Genomic DNA, 19756 nt, shown 5'->3' with positions numbered 1-19756 from the left:
CTGGTGAACTGTAATTTGCACCCGGAACACTAGCCTTTCTTTGCAACCTTAGCACATGGCTGGCATTAATGGATGAATTCCCCTGACTTTGTAAGAGGAAAGGGTTACACTTCCCTATAGCATGTTCACAAAAACACCCAACTAATCAATTAATAAAAGTCCAAGCGTTTTTATGGAAACGTGAAGTTGTTTCTGTGCAACATACACACTATATGAGACAACAATAAATTGAAGCACAGGGCGGGTGTAGTGCAGCGTTATCCACACAGAGGTTTGGGTGGAAAAAATATGTTAAAGTTATGTTAAAATGTTATGTTAAATGAACTTGTAAAGCACGCCTACAACAAACGGTTTCATGGCGCTGGAGTACGGGGAATGCTGCAGCAGTGAGGGGGGTTGAAGGCACAAACTTGGGTGGAGGGACGAGACACTTGCATGTTGTCATGTAGTCAGCCACACCTCCATCTGTGATAAACGTGTGCAGCGTACACTTCAGTTTTCGGTGCCACCAGAATTTCTCTGCTAAGAGTGAAGATCTCTCGGCTTACAGCTCCTACTATCAACGCCCTACGACAGGAGGATGGGGCATTTAAAAAGGAGATGTCAAATCCAAACCTGGTTCCTTGATAATTATATTCTGTGCACCAACAAAGTACGATGTTCAACAAACTGAATCAACAGTGCTGCTAGTGTCAAAACACACTCCATCTTCTGGTGGCCGAATCCAGAGTGTAGTGAGATCTTGAAAAACAACTATCCCAAAATAGAAATAAAAGGGAAAAAAAAGCCTTCGTCCCAGCAGCCCTATACTAGACTTTAGCCCTTTCCAAGAATCCATTTCAAACATGCAGAAGCAATTAGTGGAGCAAGTCATGCTATCGCTCGGCTGCCCGCTGTAGCTGACCCCTGCTGTAATTTCACCCGATTAATCTTCGGTTCATTTGAAGCCCATCAAATAATTACAGTAGGGAAGGAATGCGCAAGCACACAAGAAGGATTAGCGTCAAGATGGTCTAATATTTAATGAGGGAACAGACAGATTCCCCGATAGCTGACCGGGAATACAGTCGTAATGCCTAGAGTACCCCCCTCTGCGGAGATGAAGTCTGGGCAGACAGAAAGAAGATTCCATGTTCATTATATTAAAAAAATAATAATAATGATAAATATATAGATCAAAATAAGAGCACGCTTCAGTAACTGGGTTGGTCAAATACTACATAACAGGAGCAGCTCCTCCATTCGAGCGGAGGTGTGTCTCCCCACAAGCCCCAGAGCAGAACAATAAAATAGTAATAAAGGATCGTTATCGCCATTTTATTTTTCAGCAACCCGCCCCGAACGGTCGGGAAAGGGCGGAGCCAGTGCCGCGGAGTAGCAGCAGCAGGGAGCTGTACAGTACGCTTTAAAATGCACGTCTCTTTGGACAGCCCTCTTGCGACGGCCAGCGAGACATGCACATTTTAGAGTCCTCTAACAACGTGCAGGCCTCCAGTGCTCTTCGGAGCTCAGAGCAGGGGCGTAGCTAGAGCTTCTGGCGCCCGGGGCTATCCCTCAGATTGGCGCCCCCCTGATAGGTACTTGGGGGGGAATGCGGGGGGAAAAGGACGACAAGGAGCGGAGGTGCATTGGCAGGATTTCAGACACTCCAGACTGCTATCTAGGCTTTTCTTTCTGTTCAGTCCAGGAGGAATTCCAGGTAACTGGGAGATTCCTTACAGTTTTCCTGCGAACAATCTGATTTTGGAAGGGTCCTCCTATTTGATGGAGTTGCCCAATCCATGGGATCGAGGGTGGTGTCCGGTTCAGACAAGAAAGTACCACAGGCCCTTTTAAAGAGGTAGGTTTTCAAAGTGTTAAATATGAATATGATAGAATGCTTAATATTGGTCAGCGTTAGAGTGAAGGTTAATGACCTGTGGATGTAAATATTAAAATGAGGTCATGTTTTATTTATGTTATAGTTTTATATAGCGCAAACTTGAACCGAATCGGGTATCAGAGCGCTTTACATAGCAACAGTTGCATTACATAAGGACACATTTATTTTTGTTGGGCACGGGGAGATATGCCCAGAATCACAGGATGTTCAGCGTCATTGCCGAGACTCGAACCCAGTTCCCCAGATTCGAGGTCGCCCACCCTAGCGTTATGCCAACTCCTCTCCTGACTTATGCACACCTTTGAGTGAAGTAAGCATATACACTCCTGTGGAAGAAGGCTTCAAAACTTTCAACTGCTACCATGACTGAAATCACAAGTAATATTTACAAAAGCATTAAAAGTCAATTTATTTAGTTGTATGCCTTGTGCAAGAAAGCTTAACTGTGCACTCGCCCAGTATTCGTTCAAACGCTCATCAACATCAAGGTTGTCACTGTATGTGACCTTTTTTCAACAAAATACCAAGCGGCGAAAAGGTTAAAAACACATTTATCCCACATCAACTACGTGCAAAGAAAAAGTAACATATGTTGTGTCCGACTCCAACACTTAACAGCAGCTAAGTGGCCCCATTTCAAGTATGACGCCTTAAGCAAGTACAGGCGGTTGTTAAGTCAATAATAAGTAGCATTCTGGGATTTGTCTTAACTTTGGACGTTTGAAAAACTCCTGAAAAGTGATGGTTGTTAAACGACTAGGAATGAAACACTACCTGTGATAAATAAGTAGGCAGGATTTTCATAGCTGCCAAGGTTTCAGATTGGTTATGTGTGACATTTTCACAATTTCAGTGTAATTATGAGTGACATGCAACGACTATGAGTGACACTTTCTCACAAGCAAAATCTAACAATGAAGGTGAGGGAAACATAAATATCAGAAATTACAACCATTTGAGCAACGAGTAACTCCAAGTAGATTTTAAAACTGCTGTAAAGCACCAGAAATGAAAGGGCACTAACCTAGTAAAAAGCTGCAACTCACAGACAATCCTCATAAAATACATTTTGCGAATATGTCTGGTTCATGTTGGAAGAGATGTGTGCCAGAGAGACGTCTATAAAACCTCCCACTCTGCCACTGCAGGGGGGGCTGGAAGATCAGGTACACTGTGTCCAAATCTTGGAATTAGTCCAAAACTGGTTTAACACTGGCCTGACAACAATGGTACAGCAAGTGAGTGCACCCCAGATCACCAAATGAAGCTTTGCCATCTTGAGAACAGGACGATAGAAAGGTCCCCAAAATCTTGATGTTCCCATCAATGTGAAAGACATGGGTTTGGGGCTGAGAAGAAAACTGAATGCTTCAGTCAGAGCACATAATGCAAAGATCTGAGTCATGGTGAAGGAAATGAGGATTTCAAGCAAGCGCCCTTTAAACAAGCAGAGGCACAGAATCAGAAGAAAATAAGACTAAACAAGACAAACTATGAGGTTTGGTTTAATCCATAAACATCCAAACTACGTGGTTCGAAACAATAAGTTTACCAGTGTTCCAGAAATCTCCTTCCTGTGTGTTTTCCCAATTTCGTGTCACAAACAAATCTTTATTCGATATGCCAGTTCAACTCATTGCATTGCATTCCATTCCTGAGCAAGTGCCTCCTGTAGTGACAGACCTTGAGCAGGCCCCACCCACTCCCTTGGACCCGGTTTCCAGCGTGCTTCCAAGACACATAAATCCCTGATATGTACACCTGAACAATATAGAATATTTTGCCCAGTAAACCATGATTCACTCCAATCTGACACTCTCACAGACATCCATCCCATTGCATTACTTCAGTGCCCTCTCACCTGTGCCACCATGGCGTGTCCTCCTGCAGTGCCAGGGTGAGCCAGACAGCGTCTTTCACCAGTTTGTTGGGATTGGAAGAGGGTAACTGGGGCTGCAAGCTGCAGTGCTGCATACTGGCTGAAGGTGGCATGTCTGGTTGGTGCAGTGACACTCACAGCCACTGCACTATGCTGCTCTCTCTCTGGTTATGATACTTTGATGGCTGATGTGGTCGGGCCCTCTTTCAGGACCTATTGTGCACTGCTGTGGCCAGGAGGCCGGAGAGGACATCTGTTGATCTCTTCGGCAACATTGGCAGAAGCCTGCTTTCACCGGGCGTGGCTCAGCTGGACTGGGGGTCCCGCCCGGGCTGGGATTGTTTACTACTTGCTGCGCCGAGATACACTTCGGTGTAATTCACAAGCTATTATATTAATAGCAGGGCCTGCAGGTGGCCGGCCCGGGCCGATAGTACCGATGTCTGGTGGGCACAAGTACCTGTGCTGAGGGTGTTGGGGCGGCCTGCTTCGAGAAGCTGGCTTTAGTTACAGGTTGACATCTTCCGCTTTTTAGCACTTTGTGACAACCCCTGGTGAGGCTGGCAGACAGCGGGGAAACTCGGCCGTCATATTAGGTCATGGCGGATACCTGCGTAGCACTTATGGACTCCATAGGCCGCTTCAAAGCGCTGTGGGGAAACAGGCAGAGTGCGGAACAGATTCCAGAGAGGGATGCCGATGACTTCTGTCATGTTGGCTGCCTGTATAGCTCTTATTTCACCCCTAGGCTGCTTCAGTGCACTCCATGAAACAAGAGGTGGGTAGGTGAGGCCTGAGGGGGAATGGAGGGAGGTCGGGAGAGAGGAAGAAAGCTGCATGAGTCGTGACACTGCAGCCTACGAATCAGCGGGCCTCCTCACTGTGCGCATGGCTTGTGAGGGAGGAGGAGGGGTCTGCGCAAAATGGAAAGGCGCCAGGCTTCAGTTCCTGCAAGGTGATGTGCGTTCTCGAGGGGAAAGGAAAGTTACAGACCCCCCACCTGAATGTTAATTGACCTCCTCGTGACCTGCGCTGCCGGAAAACAACAAAGAAAGGTCGGCGCTGCCTGGATGGATTCATGTGCTGTTTTCAACAGGCCATTGTTGATTATATTTCACTGCAGATAATCCACTAAAGAGAGGCGTGGTGGTGGTGCTCGTAACTGGTATATTTTACTGTACAGCTGGGGGCTGGCCTGCACGTGTGCAGTGCCAGCTGCTTAGTTATAGCCGTATGTGGGGGGTGACAGGTGACCGGCGTCTACATCACTGCCAGTGTCCCGACTGACTCCCTAACAAAATCCTGCGCAGCTGCCGCCCGCAAATGAGTGCCGCCTGGGGCGGACCGCCCCCCTCGCCCCCCCCTAGCTACGCGGCTGGCTCAGAGAGCCTGCTCTATCCGATCCTGGAGCTTCTCTCATGCTGCGAGAGCAGTGCCAGGATTGGCTAGTGTGGTTTCCTTTACCCGGCATCAAAAGACACCAGAGGGAGGGAGGAATCGTGCTGCATGTGGATGGCAAGTCTCTTTTCTTTCTTTTTTGTGACCCCCCACCTGACCTCACCACCCTTGGTACATGCCAGCTGCCTCTACGGCATAAAAGTTCTGAGGTTCTACAGCAGGCTCACATGAACGTAAATACTGCCAAAGAACAGGTGTGTGGAGGGATGCTAGAAAATAATTCAACAAACAAGGTGAGCTATTAATAAAAACACCTTAAATTGATCATAGTTTACAATGAGTGAAGTCAGGTTGTTAGGATACAGACTACTCTCGTGGGCCTCCATACCACTTCTCTCAATGGAGGCGTAGGCAGGGGTACGGAACTTACAGGACGCCATTACACACTTCCTTTTCTCACCCATCTATATTATTTTGCCATGCTCAACAATCATGGTGCAAACATGTTCAATTATTAGCATTCGATTAAGTCTGTACTAAGCTGGAAAATTCATCGTAAACATTCTGCAGTAACAAAACGAACAGAAACCAAGATTTCCTGTGCGTGTTTCAATTATATATTAAAGGTAATCTAAAGTGTTATGTTTCATACGCATTTATTCAGAAATCCTCAACGTTGCCGCAAATGTTCAAGAGGTTTACATGTTTCCTGGATTGTCCTACGGTCCTTGCTTAGTTTTCATGAATTGATTTGGATCTCTGGCATATATCCCTTTTACTAGTCACGTGGCAATACTTTATCTTTCTGGGGTTTATGTAAGGCGTGCTTTATGTACTTGCAATATAGATTATGCCAGATACAACCCAAAGCTCCTTTTCTGAGAGAGCTGCATTAAATAGACTTGATATTTTATTATTTCAGTTTTATATAGCTCAAACTTAGTCCAAGGGCATTACAAATCTTTACATGAGCACCAGACTACATTACGTGTTTTAGGTACGGAGAGATTAAGTGATTTGCCCAGAATCACAGGATGTTGATCCTAGGCCTGGATTTGAACCTGGTTTCCCATTTCCAAAGTCAGCAGCTCTGGCCGTTAGGCCACATTTCCTGCCCTAGAGAAGGGATTGATGTACCAAAAGTATTTTGGTGACTGAGACTTAGTTTGGACTAACCAATTAATTCCTATGAGACAGAAAATACTTTGAGAATCGAGCCTACGGGGGAAGTTACAGGGGAGGCGTCGGGTATACAGAAGAGATTGCAAATGGCGCCTTCCGGTCTGTGACGGGTGTTATATAAAAGGAAGGAATGCTTTGTTCCACATTCTAGCTCATGAAGAAAAATCTATACATCCAGGGTGCTGCAAAAAAGGTACAAACAGACCAATCCTGCAAATGAACATATGAGTAGTACGCTGGGACAAAATAGTGCTCAAAACAATTCCTACACACAAAAAACAAGCATTGGCAATGCCAATAGGTCTCACCAATGGGAGACCTATTGGATTGGTCAATTGAGTGTGTGGTGCATGGAGATCGACTGAGTGATGGTAGGCAGTAGTGGGCTCTCAGTGGAGGAGGCAGTGAAGACATTGGTAAGACGAAGACAGGGCAGCAGGAGACAGTGGAGGGTTTTGAGAGGAACAGATAGAGAAGGGCTCCGAAAAGGGCATGCAATGAAGGTTGCCATGAAGGGCACAGGTGCATGGAGGGTGGCAGTGGAATTCCAGACTCCTGTGCAGCCTCCCTAGTCTCAAAGGGCTCCAAGGAGGGCATGGAATGAAGGTCGCCATAAAAAGGCACTAAAACAGCGCAGATTGCAGCGGAACCCTGGACTACTACGCAGCCTTCCTAGTCAGGCAGTTCATTTAGGTCCGCGAGTGGCTTGTGTGCCTAAGACGGAGAGGAGGAGCTGCATCCAGGGCAGAGGGAGGAGACAACAAAAGGGTCAGACATCTTAAAAGGGAAACTTGGTGAGTGATATGGGCACTAGACGAGGATCTTGTAAGTAGGTAAGAGGAGGTGAGGAAAGGTGTTCAACAAACAGTGGCCATAGTAAAACACTAGATTTTGTGTAGGATACACAGCAGTACGCAGCAGTGTTGCTGTCTCCAAAGTTCCATACCTGTTTGCTGCAGTCTTTACTTTTTAGTTTAACTTTTGTTTGGAACTGAACGTGCCCACAACACCACCAAGTAATGGCAAGTTTATAACCAGACTGCAATGTTAGACTTCCGTGCCATTTTTCACCATTTGAGTGACGAAATCCGGACTACAACCCCCCCACGGACAGACAATGCACTATAAAGAAGATGCACATAGCCTGCAACTCACAAAAACCATATGGTCCAGCTATTCATGGCGGCCTCGCCCCTTGTAAAATGTACATAAGGAATGGGGAGTGAACGGAGTAAGCCACCGAAGAACGCAAGTAAGAACAGCGGCGTCACAGTGCGTGTGCACCTACTATGTAGCCAACTAACCGGAAGCAGAGGGGCAAAGAAAGGACATCCAGCAGCAGGCCGTGCTGTTAAAAGAAAATACATAGAGGGATAGAATGAACACCGCTGTGGAGCAGGGAGGGAGAGTTTAAACAAGCGCGGCGGCGAAAGTGAAAGCCTCATCGCTAATAAGAAAACATGATCCACAACAGATGGTATCCTGCGTGCCGCTGCTCACCTCAGACAGCTGGAGGACGTGGCAGTGAACATTTTCAGAAACGATGGGACATGCACCCGCCTTTGGCCAATTGTGGGCTTTCATTTTTGAAAGTCACACGCAAAGGCCAATAGAATGCGACAACCACACGCACAAGCTTTCAGAATGTCTGGAGTGATTTCAAGAGGCCCATTCCTAGAGCAGCGCATGCGCGCTGCGCTAGGCTCAACGTAAAAAAATTAATCAGTCTACGAGCAAAACCATAATAATCCAACTGCAAAGCAAACAAATGCCCATGTACAACAGCAAGACCCTGCATTGATAAAATATTATGGGAAACTGACATTTTAATTTCAGGTGTGGTTGCAGAGATGGGGGTTGCTAATGATTGCGGTAGCTGCAAACAACAAAAAAACCTTTACATTTTCTTTGATGTTAAAAAAAAACGTTTGCTCAGCTGATGAAAGCCTCAGAACTTCAAGGTCTACAGCTTGGTTACAAATTAGAAGGGCTGGAAGAGATAAATTAATTTAAAAAATCATTTGAAAAACAATACTAGAATTACATTAGAACACACGTGCAGTCATTCATCTCTCAACAACATATAAGTGAATGTCTATCACAAGGTACATAACTCCTGGTGCGAACCTCTGTTTGCCTAGCACCAGCTAAACTCACCTGGCCATGATTTATGAAGCCGTACTTCTTAGCTACGCGATATGCCTCCTCTGGCCCCCCAGGGATATGAACAGCCCAAGTGTTTGTGTAAACTTTCTGCCCCATCACCACCTCGACGACCAGTGTAAGTCCGCTCACGTAGGTCCACAGAAAAAGTAGAAAAGCAGATGTCCGATCCATGAGAAGGTCTGACCGTCCTAGGTGAAAGTGAGACTGGACGATTCAGAGGGCAAAGTCTTCCAGTCCCTCCTCTGGCAAGCGAGATCTTTCAGTGTCCAGTCTATGTTCATCCAGTTCTCGAGCAGTCATGAGTATCATGTGGTTTATCTCAGGTGTCGCACAAGCCAATGAGGAAGAACCACAGATAGACCAGGGAGGCAGGCAAGGCACGAGGACATCAGCGTCTGGATCTCAACTGCTTCTAGATATAAACAAAGGAAAAAATGAATGCCACAATAGCAAGCACTTGGTTTGAATCCTCAACATGAATGCAGGTATGTCCCCTAACAAGCCGCGCAACACACAAAACACAGGACCCATCATCATTAAGTCACTGTTCTTGAATTAGATGCAGGCTAAGTGCAGAAGGATATGTATGTTGTGTGCCTATCTACTGCACATATCGGTAGAGAAAAAGGAGCCAACAGGGGCACCAAGCACAAATAGGTGGAACTTTTTTGGGAAACAACTGGGGGTGGATTGCAATGCTGCCGGGAACCAACACTAAACCAATATCATTATTGAACATTGAGCCATGCCTTTCGCTAAACTTTGTCTCCCACAGGCGTATACCCATTCACCTAATCTTTCGAAAATTTATACATGCACACATCTATCCCTTCATAACATGCCACTCCTCCCCTACCAACACATATACACCCCCCTGCTTTTCCAATTTTCAGGGTGATACTCGACAGATATTCACACCTCTCCATAGTCACACAACAGAGCACATGCAATCCAAAGATGTACGGAAACTACTGCAAAATTAAAATACTGCCTTCTTAGCTCTTGTACCTCATCTAATAACTCCACCAGACATCTGAATGAACAGCGATATCTCCCCCACAACCGCTACTACTTAGCTACTCTTTGAAGTCTAAGGTTTCTCACACAAAGTACATCAAAATTCACCCAATCCCCCCTAGATGGGCATCTCACAGACATAATTTTACGCTCACCAGACTTCACCATGTTGTATTACTCTGCTTTCAGGCATTCCATCAATGCCACTAGAACATCAGAGCCACCACTGCACCAGCTTTTTGTGATCACCGTTTCAGCACAAACAGCTGATTTCCATGATACTACCACAACGGAACAGTGCAACAAAGCAGGGACCCTCCATCTAGATTATCCTAAACAGTTCATATTAACTGAAACACAAGTCATGTTACAGCATGGATTCTGGGATCACAAAAATGTAAAATTTAACTCATCTGAAACAGAGAACGGTAGAGACATGAATTACATTTTTCTTTACATAAACGCAGGGACAGATGATTGTGGAAGTATGCAAATAGACACACATGAAACTGTCTTCAGGAATAGCAAGTAATCCTTCAATGCACGATATTATGATGTAATGGAAATGCTTTTTAGGTCTCGCCTATGCAGCGGGCATGCGCTGCCTAGGAGGGCCATTAGCCGTCGCTCTGCTAAATTTTCAAGCACACCCTCGTGCTTGTGGCAGCATCCACCTCGGGGGAGCGAGCATGGGCGTGCCACAAGCACGAGTGCAGTGCTTGAAAATGAGCAGACCATGTTCGCATGCACCACTCCCGGGCTCACCTCCTGCTCCCTCCTCACCCTCTCTCACACACACGCATTCCTTGTTTATTTACTTTTGGAGCTCCTTGTGTTTTGGTTACTTTGGGCACCATGGTCAGAAAAGGAAGGCGTGTGGCTGCTTTATTTGCAGCGCCCCAACTGGGCTGGTTTAGGACCTGTGCCCTGCACACAGGCACCTGAAAGCCAAACAAAGATAAACTTACCAAGCGGGTATGATGGGCATCACCGGCTAATAATACTTCAAACAATGCTATTTCTGTAAAGCCTACCCCACCAAAAGCCATCCAGCCTTTGCAACGTTGAAAACGTCACTTCCTGAGGTTCTCTCCACACGTCAGTATCTAATTGGAACCTCACAAAAGACACTAGAAATGCCATAGGGCGAGGCTTCGCCCATTGTGTTACGCTGTTAGTGTTGCTACCTGTCAGTTTACCCTGCCTTCAAAAAGTCCAGCATGAGGCCTTCCCCTTTACCCCTCAATACCTATGTCGCCAGCAGTACACTCATTCATTGGTTGACCACCTCCCGCTTATCAAACCCACCTCTGCCATGCGGCTGTCTTTTTTTTTCGGTACCACCACCATTGCAATAGGAGGAACAGGGATCCAGCTGGAATGAGGCAGGCTCGTTTGTGGGCTGTGCACTGCATGAGTTCTAAAATCATGAAAGGTCCAACCCGCAAAATGTTCATTATGTGGGCGCGGAGGCTGAGGGAGGGGCTAGGATGAGTTTTTTTTTTGCATTTCTCCAAAGGTGTGCAAGGGTGTTGCACATCTCTTCCCAACTGTTGCCGCAATTCCTCGGACAGTATGTGTGTTAACGCAAGTCACTATTAGGCACGCGTTATAGCGATCAGATGGTTAATATCCAAACACTGTTTCCAGCAAACTGAGATTGCTCACTTGATTTATGTGCCTGCTACAAAACTTACAGTGCAATATTATGACATTTTGTGGAACATATTTTTTTTTACTTTGGTTTTACTACACGCTTCATACAGCTCTTTTACGTTTTTAAGAGCTGTAAATAAAAGTGACAATTGTACTCTGCAGCATGCTGAGAGCGCTTTGTGAGTTCTCATCACTGACCTCATTACATGACGGTCTGCTCATTAAGCAATGCATTACACACTTTGTTTTCAGAGCGAATGGAAGCCCCCCTGCCCCTCCTACTCTTGAACGCTCCCACTACACACTACCTGTTGGAAGCCTGGAGCTGCCGCCTGCTCCGTAACACACTCTGCTCATCTTACCACAGTTGAATTTGTCCTGCACTTGATGAACAAACAACTCGCTAATGAGCAAAATAGTTGAATAAGTCGCTGCAGCCTTTCATTAGCCCAGGGTTGATAAACATGTCCACGAAGTCTGCCAGCACCGCCGTTATGTCATAAACTTTCCAAAGTGCGTTAAGACTTAGTAGTGGGTCTTGTGGGCTGCACTATTACATTGTTCAGGGGTGTTTGTATTTTAATGCATGTCCGTTAAGTGTTTGAGTTACAGAGCTTTTGAAATCAGGGCAATGATTCACAGTGGGGACAATTGTACACTGTTAATGATAATTTGTATTATTGCAGTGATTACAAGACCACAGTGTCATGGGCTGCGACCAGCCAACCATTGCACATCCCTGCCAAAAGAGAGTCCATTCAGCAATGTGAACACTGCGACCCTGGAGTGACTCGCCCACTGTTTGGACTAATAAAGATGGTTCTTGAGTGGGTCTGTGCAGCAGGAAATAGAATCTGTAGGTTCACATGTTGATTAAGCATGGACCAAAATTATTTTCCTTACCAGTTTTAAATACAAAAAACACTTCATTTTAGAATAAAGTATCCACTGGTAGGCTGCTAATAATGTTTTGTTTTTGTATAGTACCCTGTGAACTGAATCACCTTCAGACACCTTCAGACACTTCTAGAGCTATATCAAACAAGCATATGAACAGGCAGGAAGAAGTTGCCAGCATTTCAAGGACAAAACAAGCATTGGCATAGCCAATAGGTCTCGCCTTTGGGACCTTATAAGTGTTTAGCCATGCAACAGTTGGTGTTGTTGCACCAAGGATATTGTGCTGCATAACTAAATACTTATAAGGCCCAAAAGGCGAGACCATATGGCCATGCCAATGTTTGTGTAGGTTAAGCCTACAACAAAGAGCTATCTGTTACGAAGCACACTATGAACACAGACGAGCTTGTTACCCAACCATAGCTTAGTTTTCTTTTTCACTCTAATGCCCCAGCTTGAAAATGTATTTGTCTCTACCATAAAAGCATTGCCTCTTTACCATTGCTTGGACTGGCTGGCATCTCTGCTCCCATTGCTTGCTTTTAAGCACCATCCGTTTCTTTTGCGTTGAGCACTCCAATAAGGCATGCACTCTCATGAGCTGCCACACGCATGTACTTCTCTCCCTGTGTTGCTGTCACCCGCCCGCACCTAGTTGCACTCATCCATATGCTTTTCCTCATTGGCCACTCTACCAACCCTTGCCCTCCACGTAGCTTCCTTATCCCTGCAATGCTCATATGGACATTACCCTCCCCGGTGTTGCTTTCACGGCCATTATCCCCCCACGACCCCTGGTGTTTAATCAGTGTCTGTTACCCCTGCAATCCCCTGTGTCATTTCCGCGTTAGTTAACAAGCCATGGTACACTGTTGCTTTTAAATCCGTTCCCCTTCGGCCCCAAGCGTTACTTCCGTTCTCCCGTTCATATCAATTGTTTTTTGTTGTTGTTTTTTTTAAAGTGAAACTTTTTTTTAAGCTCCTAATCCAATTCACATCAGTAACTAAAAAGAAAAAGAAAGTACATGCATGCAGCTCGAAAATGACGATGGAAGTTGCTTCATGGGCTGCGACCAGCCAAACATTGCACATCCCTGTATATATATATATATATATATATATATATATATATATATATATATATATATATATATATATATATATATATATATATATATATATATATATATATATATCCAAAAGCCACAGATGGCGTGCTTCTGCCGCTTCCACAGCGGGCGCTCGGCAAGATCGACAAACCCCAATATGCATCAATTCCTGGCGTAATCCTTGTATGTAAAGACATCAGAGTCGAGGCCCAAATCAATTTTGCAGTGCTGTTTTTTTGCCAATAAACCTGAGCACTGCAAAATTGATTTGGGCCTCGACTCTGGTGTCTTTACATACAAGGATTACGCCAGGAATTGAATGAATACATAATATATATATATATATATATATATATATATATATATATATATATATATATATATATATATACACACATATATACCTTTGCTACGCTGCACAGCATGGATAAAAACCATTTGCAAAGGTAATAGATCACAATGCCAAGAACTATAGGCTTTGCCCATGCTGGCTCCCTGCTTGCAACCCTGAGGTTTGAGAGTGGAGGTTAAGTACCTATTCTAAGAACAGAGCCTTTGGCATGCGCTCTATTTGGGATTCTCCCAAGTTTGTACATGCTGTTTGCTAGAACAGCCTTAGGATAACCGTGCCAAGAATGCTCCCAGCTTTCCTTCAAAGGGAAGAGTGCAGCGCATGGCAGACTACATCCTTCAAGTACGCAGAAGTAACGTAACTACATGCGTCAATGTCAGTAGTCGTTTATGATTTTTTTTTGTTTTTAGCAGTTTTGCCACTTTACTTTAGCATGCCAACAAGAAGGCATAAACCCAAAATTTGGATAAATCTCAAATGCAATAAGTTTTGTTGGATTTCACAAGGATGTGAAAGACAAGAAATGCTTGGGAAACATACAACATTTAATAATGTAAATACATGGAGGAAACTACGAAGTTTAGCATTCGAAGGTGTCCACAGCCACAAAGCATGAGACCTGAAAAGGTGAAGGGTATGGACCTTGCAAAGACGAAATGGATCCGAATCAGGATGGTTAATCTACCAGAGATTTCACTGTGTGCTGCAAAGCCTTTTTTCAAATAAGGAAAAAGTTAAATAAATAATTCAAAGCAGCACTTTAAATTAATGTTGGACTGTCTGAAAATGTGCAAGGGACCACTGTAGGAAGTATATTTGGGACTTCCAGTGAACACTGGTGCACTTGACGATTCTCTGTGGGACTGCTGAACTCATTTTCAGTTTTGGATGAAGATGGGAAATAAATCTAAACTTTTCAGTGAGTCCTACTTGCATTATTTATTTTAACAATTTATAAAGCGCACGAATACCCGTTGGTGTCTCGGCGTTATGAAGCAATCTTTCAGAAAAGTCACTCTGACTGTACCCTGGTATGGCAGAAAGCATTCTGCTTTTCCCGAGGTGATGCAAACACTAAAAATGTGTTAGAAAAAAAACACGCTGTAATATTCAAGGAAAGTTAGCATTTATTACAATGATCATACTAATGTGCCCAGATTTTATTAATGAAAAACGTCAGCAACTATTTTGAAGTTGAATACCAGATAAAAACCAAAACCAGTATTAGCAATTCCAATAGGTTGTGCTTATAACTGAAAGCGTTTAGCTATAGTGAGTTTGAGCACTAATACAGGGCATCATACATATACTCTGTTACCTATCCTTGCACTCCTACATCCCATCCATTCATACAATCACATCTGGCTGGTGGTAACACCCACTGCCCCTCCCAACCCCCTCCAAAAAGGCCTCATACATGCTACAGAACTTCTCGCCTGAAGAAATTATTGATTAAGCTGCATTGGCCCCAATGTGCCATTGCGCACAAATTTCAAAACCAGCGGCATAATGACAAGCTCACCAACTTTGGTTGCTCGGGGCACATCAGCAGTCATTTAACCATAAAACTGGAGACTATGGAGTGAAAAATAAGAAAAAAAACAAGGCAGACGCCTTTTTCCCCCTCTAAGTACCCTGGATCTGGAATAACATCCCCAATACTGCTCCCATTTCTCCAACTGATAAAACTGCTTAGATTTTAGGCAGATTTATTTATAACAGGATCATGGCCAGGTTGACAGAGGAGTCTGTTTTACCACCCTGTCAATACGGTTTAATTGTTAAGTGGGAACCATAGAGCAATGTCTGAATTTAAACTTAGTTTCGGGAAAATACACAGTTGCAATATGATGCAAGTGATATTTGGCCTTTATGGACCTTTCATCAGCATTCGATGCGTGAACCAGGTCAAATTGTGGCATCTGCTTGCTACTAGAGGTTTGGATATAGTTCTGGTACACTTTCTTGCACACTTTCACAAGGATATGAAGGCCAGGGTCCCCATCAGCATACTGGGTGAGGTATCCAGGGATACCAGCATTCATCGTGGAGGGAGACAGGGTTGCGTGTTGGCCCCTCTTCTATTTATTCTTTACATTAATGAGCTACATTCCCACTTAACTCGTGCCACTCCTGATACACTCATTATAAAAAGGTAGTCCCCGCCCCTTGGTCCTTTAGGCGGTGACGCAGTGCTTACGGCTCTCACTCCAGGGGCATTGCACTTGCTTGTACATGCCTTTGATGGTTTCATGTCCTCCCTTGATCTTCAGACTAACTTTTCTAAATCTCACATCAAGCCCTGTGGCCCCATGTATGGTAACCTTTCGAATAGGTCACTTGGTAACCACTGTCTGAGCCGTGTATTTAATTTTCCCTATCTGGGAGTTACCTTTTCTGCCCAAGGATATTGGTCTTAAATTATATCTCTTCGCACCACTAGATTCTCCAAGGCTAATAGCTCACTACTCGGTCTTCCACAACCTAAAGAGGGGGTTCCTCTTAACCCATGTTGGAAATATACAAATCACAATGTATACCGATTGCCATGTACGGGGCAGAGGTATGTGGGGTTCTTTTCTGTCTGTCCTCATTTAGTCTCGAAATTTATCGGTCACAAGGATCTGGCCATTCCCTTCATAGTAGACCTAATTTGGGCTTGCCATGTGGTGAAATCCCGAAGCAGTACCAACTAAGGAGATAAGAAGGGACAGCATCTCTTTAGACAAGAGACTACCAATCCCCTGGTTTGCATTTGTAAAGGCTGAACTCTGTAGATCAGGCTGCAGTTCATTTTCATTGATCCATTAACGCGTGAAGGTGTTCACAAGAAGGCTGTTGCCAGTGCAATTTATGATAAGGAATTGAGGCATTCGAGATATATGGAGGACAAAACTAATGTGGTGCAATATCTTGATTTGAGTGAATTTGATTGTCTCACCGATTACATCAGTCTGGCTCGTACCAGATAGGAGCGGTCTTGGTTGCTCCTTTTTAGACCTGGAACTATGAAATACCTGCTGTGCTTGCCTTGAGGCTATGTATCCAATCTTGAATCCAAGCCCTATCCCGGTGATGAAACATCTGGCCAATCTAGGTTCCATTTTATGCTGGTTTATGTTAAGTATACTAGATTGAAAGTGGAATCAAGAACAAAGTGACATGGTTTTAATACTGCTCAATGCAGACCTTAAGATTTTTATTGTTGCTTTTAAACGAGGAAGCCGTTTTGTATCTTTGTTCCTTCTTAAAACATGCTGCTCATGCAAGAAGAACTCTGGTGCTCTAAAACCAGGTGCACCATTTTAATACAGAACTTTGTTTTAACGGCTAGTTGTACGGTTTTATTGTGTACACTTAGGGATGCTAGAACACATCTGAATAAAGTTATTGATTGATACAGCTCCAATTCAGGAAAGAGTTGAAGATGCACATCACAATGCAGTGATAACTGTACACTTCTTTTCCCCGAATCAAGAAAACTCTCATATCGCTTGTAGGATGTATGCCTGCCTTTGGCCCTGTACAGCACTACTGATTTTTTACTAGGCTTGCTCTGTACAACACCACACATAATACATGCATTCATCGACCTTCTTTCCTAAACACAAGGCCACTGGAATTATGCAATAGGGAAGGGACAAATTATATGACAAGACTGGGTAACTTATGTGGCAAGAAAACACAAATCATGTGTGTATACAGCACATTTAATGATTGTAATACTTCATTATATTGTCATTTGTACACTTGTTAACACTGCCTCGGCATTGATTGCACCTAATTAGTACCAGTTTAACACCCAAATATAGCAATATGCAACAGAAATGTGACCAGTGAGGCTTTGCAAGGGGCCTTCAACTGTGCAGCAACAAGCGTCGCTGCGCTTTTAGTAACTTTTCAACCATTTGAGCTAGAAACTTTTTTTGTCAAAATCTGCAGATTATGCAGCAGACGGGGGATTATGTGGCAAATCTAAAATTATGCAAACACCACTATGTTTGCACAATCGAATAATTCCAGGAGACCCTGGCATACACAATAAATTACACCTACAAACTCAACAGCATATCCAAAGTAAATTAAAAGATTGAAAGTCTAAAAAAGAAACTCAATAGGATTAGTCTATTTTAGCAATAAATAAAAATATACATTTATCAGACAGTCTTATAATATCTCAATGTATCATTCGGTTTAAAGTTCCAGCATAGCTGCGATATTTATAAGGAATATTTTTGACATCGTGGAATGATACACTATGCATAGGCATACTACGTACCATTCAAATACAGTGGCAATAGTAATCGGTGGGATTCCATGCCACAAAATACCGCTCTATGGGCTTTAACAGTATAATAAAAGTCCACCAACAGCTGATTTTAGAGAAGAAGCCTTTTACGCAAGTGCAAAGCAAGATCTTTCGGTGGAAACGGCCACTGTATGCAATCAACATTTAGGCGGAGACAAAGCTCCTCAGCAGTAATTCCAGGAGCTCTTTTTCTGTGGCTCGCGTTCGGCACTGTTAAGCCAGACCCAAACAGTATCTAAATCTTGTGAAACCATCCCTCCATTCTACCAGTGCAGATAAATATTGCACAACACAGCAGGGCTGCCCCGCAGCTTAGAGCTAACAAAACAGGAATTCGACGCAGACACCAATTCATAAAAAGATGTTCTTTACCCCAGGGAAAGGGGCGTGGCCTATGTATTTAAGGGTATGGCGTACAAATACCTAAACTAAAACCCGTCCTTCGCATAGTGTGCCTACCGACTGGTATTTTGCAGTTTGTCATTGCATCCAGATATATAATACAGCAAGTAGTTGCCTAAGATAAATAAGCAACAACTATGTCTTCGTTGTATACAATACTGAAAATGCTCATGGCACAGGTCCTAAAAAAAGAAAAAGTAGGGAGGGGGTGGACTAAACATATTAGGCAGGATGCAAATGAAATCAGGACATGTGCCATCACAGCGCATGATGTACAATGTCACGCGTTTTGACATTGTACATGACATCACAGGAAGAGACCTCACTTGAAAAGACATCACAAGAAGTGACATCAGATATTAAGACCTCATACATGTTTATCAGGTACATCATGAAAACATTTAAGCGCATTATGATATTTAACAAATGAGATTTGGAGCTGAAGTTGTGTCAAATAAGTGGCGCAATCCCATTCGTAAAATCTGGGCCTCAAATAATACATTTATTTATTTCAACCCTGCCACAAAGAAATTGGCAACAAGGAGACCATGGAAGTAGATCTGTTATGCTTAATTGGTTGCAAAGTCTGCAATTTTCAAATATTTGATTGGGTTAAGGCATCTGTTGGGAAGGTGTCCAGTAAATCTCAGGGAATAGTAATAATGGTGAGATAACTCTGGAGTTTAATGCATTTGCTGTAAAGTTCCAGATTTGAATCAAAGTAGTAGAGAAAGTAAATGTGTCTCCAGCAAAGCACATCATCTAACACGCAGATGGTAGATTTTTATTTTGTGTAGATAGTAAACTGGGTTACTGCTTTTGACACAGATCCTTTTGTTACCTGCAGTTCATAAATGGTTATCCTTCTAAAAGTCCACAGTGAGGTATGAAGGACATGTGACTCCTACACCTTGTAACCCTCACGGTCTAATGTAACTCATCTTGTTCACTATTAGCACATGTACAGGATGTATTCTCAATGTATAGCACATGTACAGGATGTATTCTCAATGTATAAAGTGTATGTTACGTAAAGAACTGACACCCTGCATTGGGTTGCATAGCGCTATAAAAATAAAATAGTGCAACTGAAATTATTTGTGTAAATACTGGGACAGACAAACACACCTGACATTCTTACAGTGCATGCATCTCTTATATATAGGGACTGAACAAAGGCAAAAGCATGCCTCTTTTAAGTACTTGTGAAAAGAGAACAAGCGGTGTGCCTTTTTTATCCTTCCGTGGCATTTACATTTAAGTGTGAGGTTTCAGGCCACCAACACTCAGGATATTCAAACAAAAGGAGGCCTGACACCCCTTAACTTTGTCCCAGCTGGATGTAAAAAAAAAGGGGGGGGGGGGGGGGGGACACGGCATTCATCCTGTGAAAATGGTGGGTGGACGCAGTGTCTTTGCCAGACCTACAACAAGTCTCTTCAAAGTTACATCAAAAGCAGTGAACCGTGTTATTGCTCCAGAGTCGAGCATTCCCCTCCCCCCT

General features: G+C 43.8%; 1 protein-coding gene across 1 annotated transcript in view; it reads right to left on the bottom strand.

Annotated features, from left to right (window-relative positions):
• The window catches only part of FURIN (furin, paired basic amino acid cleaving enzyme), a 375254-nt gene that overhangs the window by 326377 nt on the left and 29121 nt on the right, over window positions 1-19756 (bottom strand). Inside the window, exon 2 of the mRNA XM_086950518.1 lies at window positions 8499-8919. Within this exon, the coding sequence (XP_086806644.1) occupies window positions 8499-8678 (180 nt within the window). The 5' untranslated portion in view covers window positions 8679-8919. The remainder of the gene's footprint in view (window positions 1-8498; window positions 8920-19756) is intronic.

The sequence above is a fragment of the Lissotriton vulgaris genome, unplaced genomic scaffold (assembly GCF_964263255.1).
Source record: "Lissotriton vulgaris unplaced genomic scaffold, aLisVul1.2 SCAFFOLD_802, whole genome shotgun sequence".
In the NCBI taxonomy this organism is placed as follows: Eukaryota; Metazoa; Chordata; class Amphibia; order Caudata; family Salamandridae; genus Lissotriton; species Lissotriton vulgaris.
The sequence above is the reverse complement of the archived record's forward strand: the minus strand, read 5'-3'. Positions and strand labels throughout refer to the sequence as shown.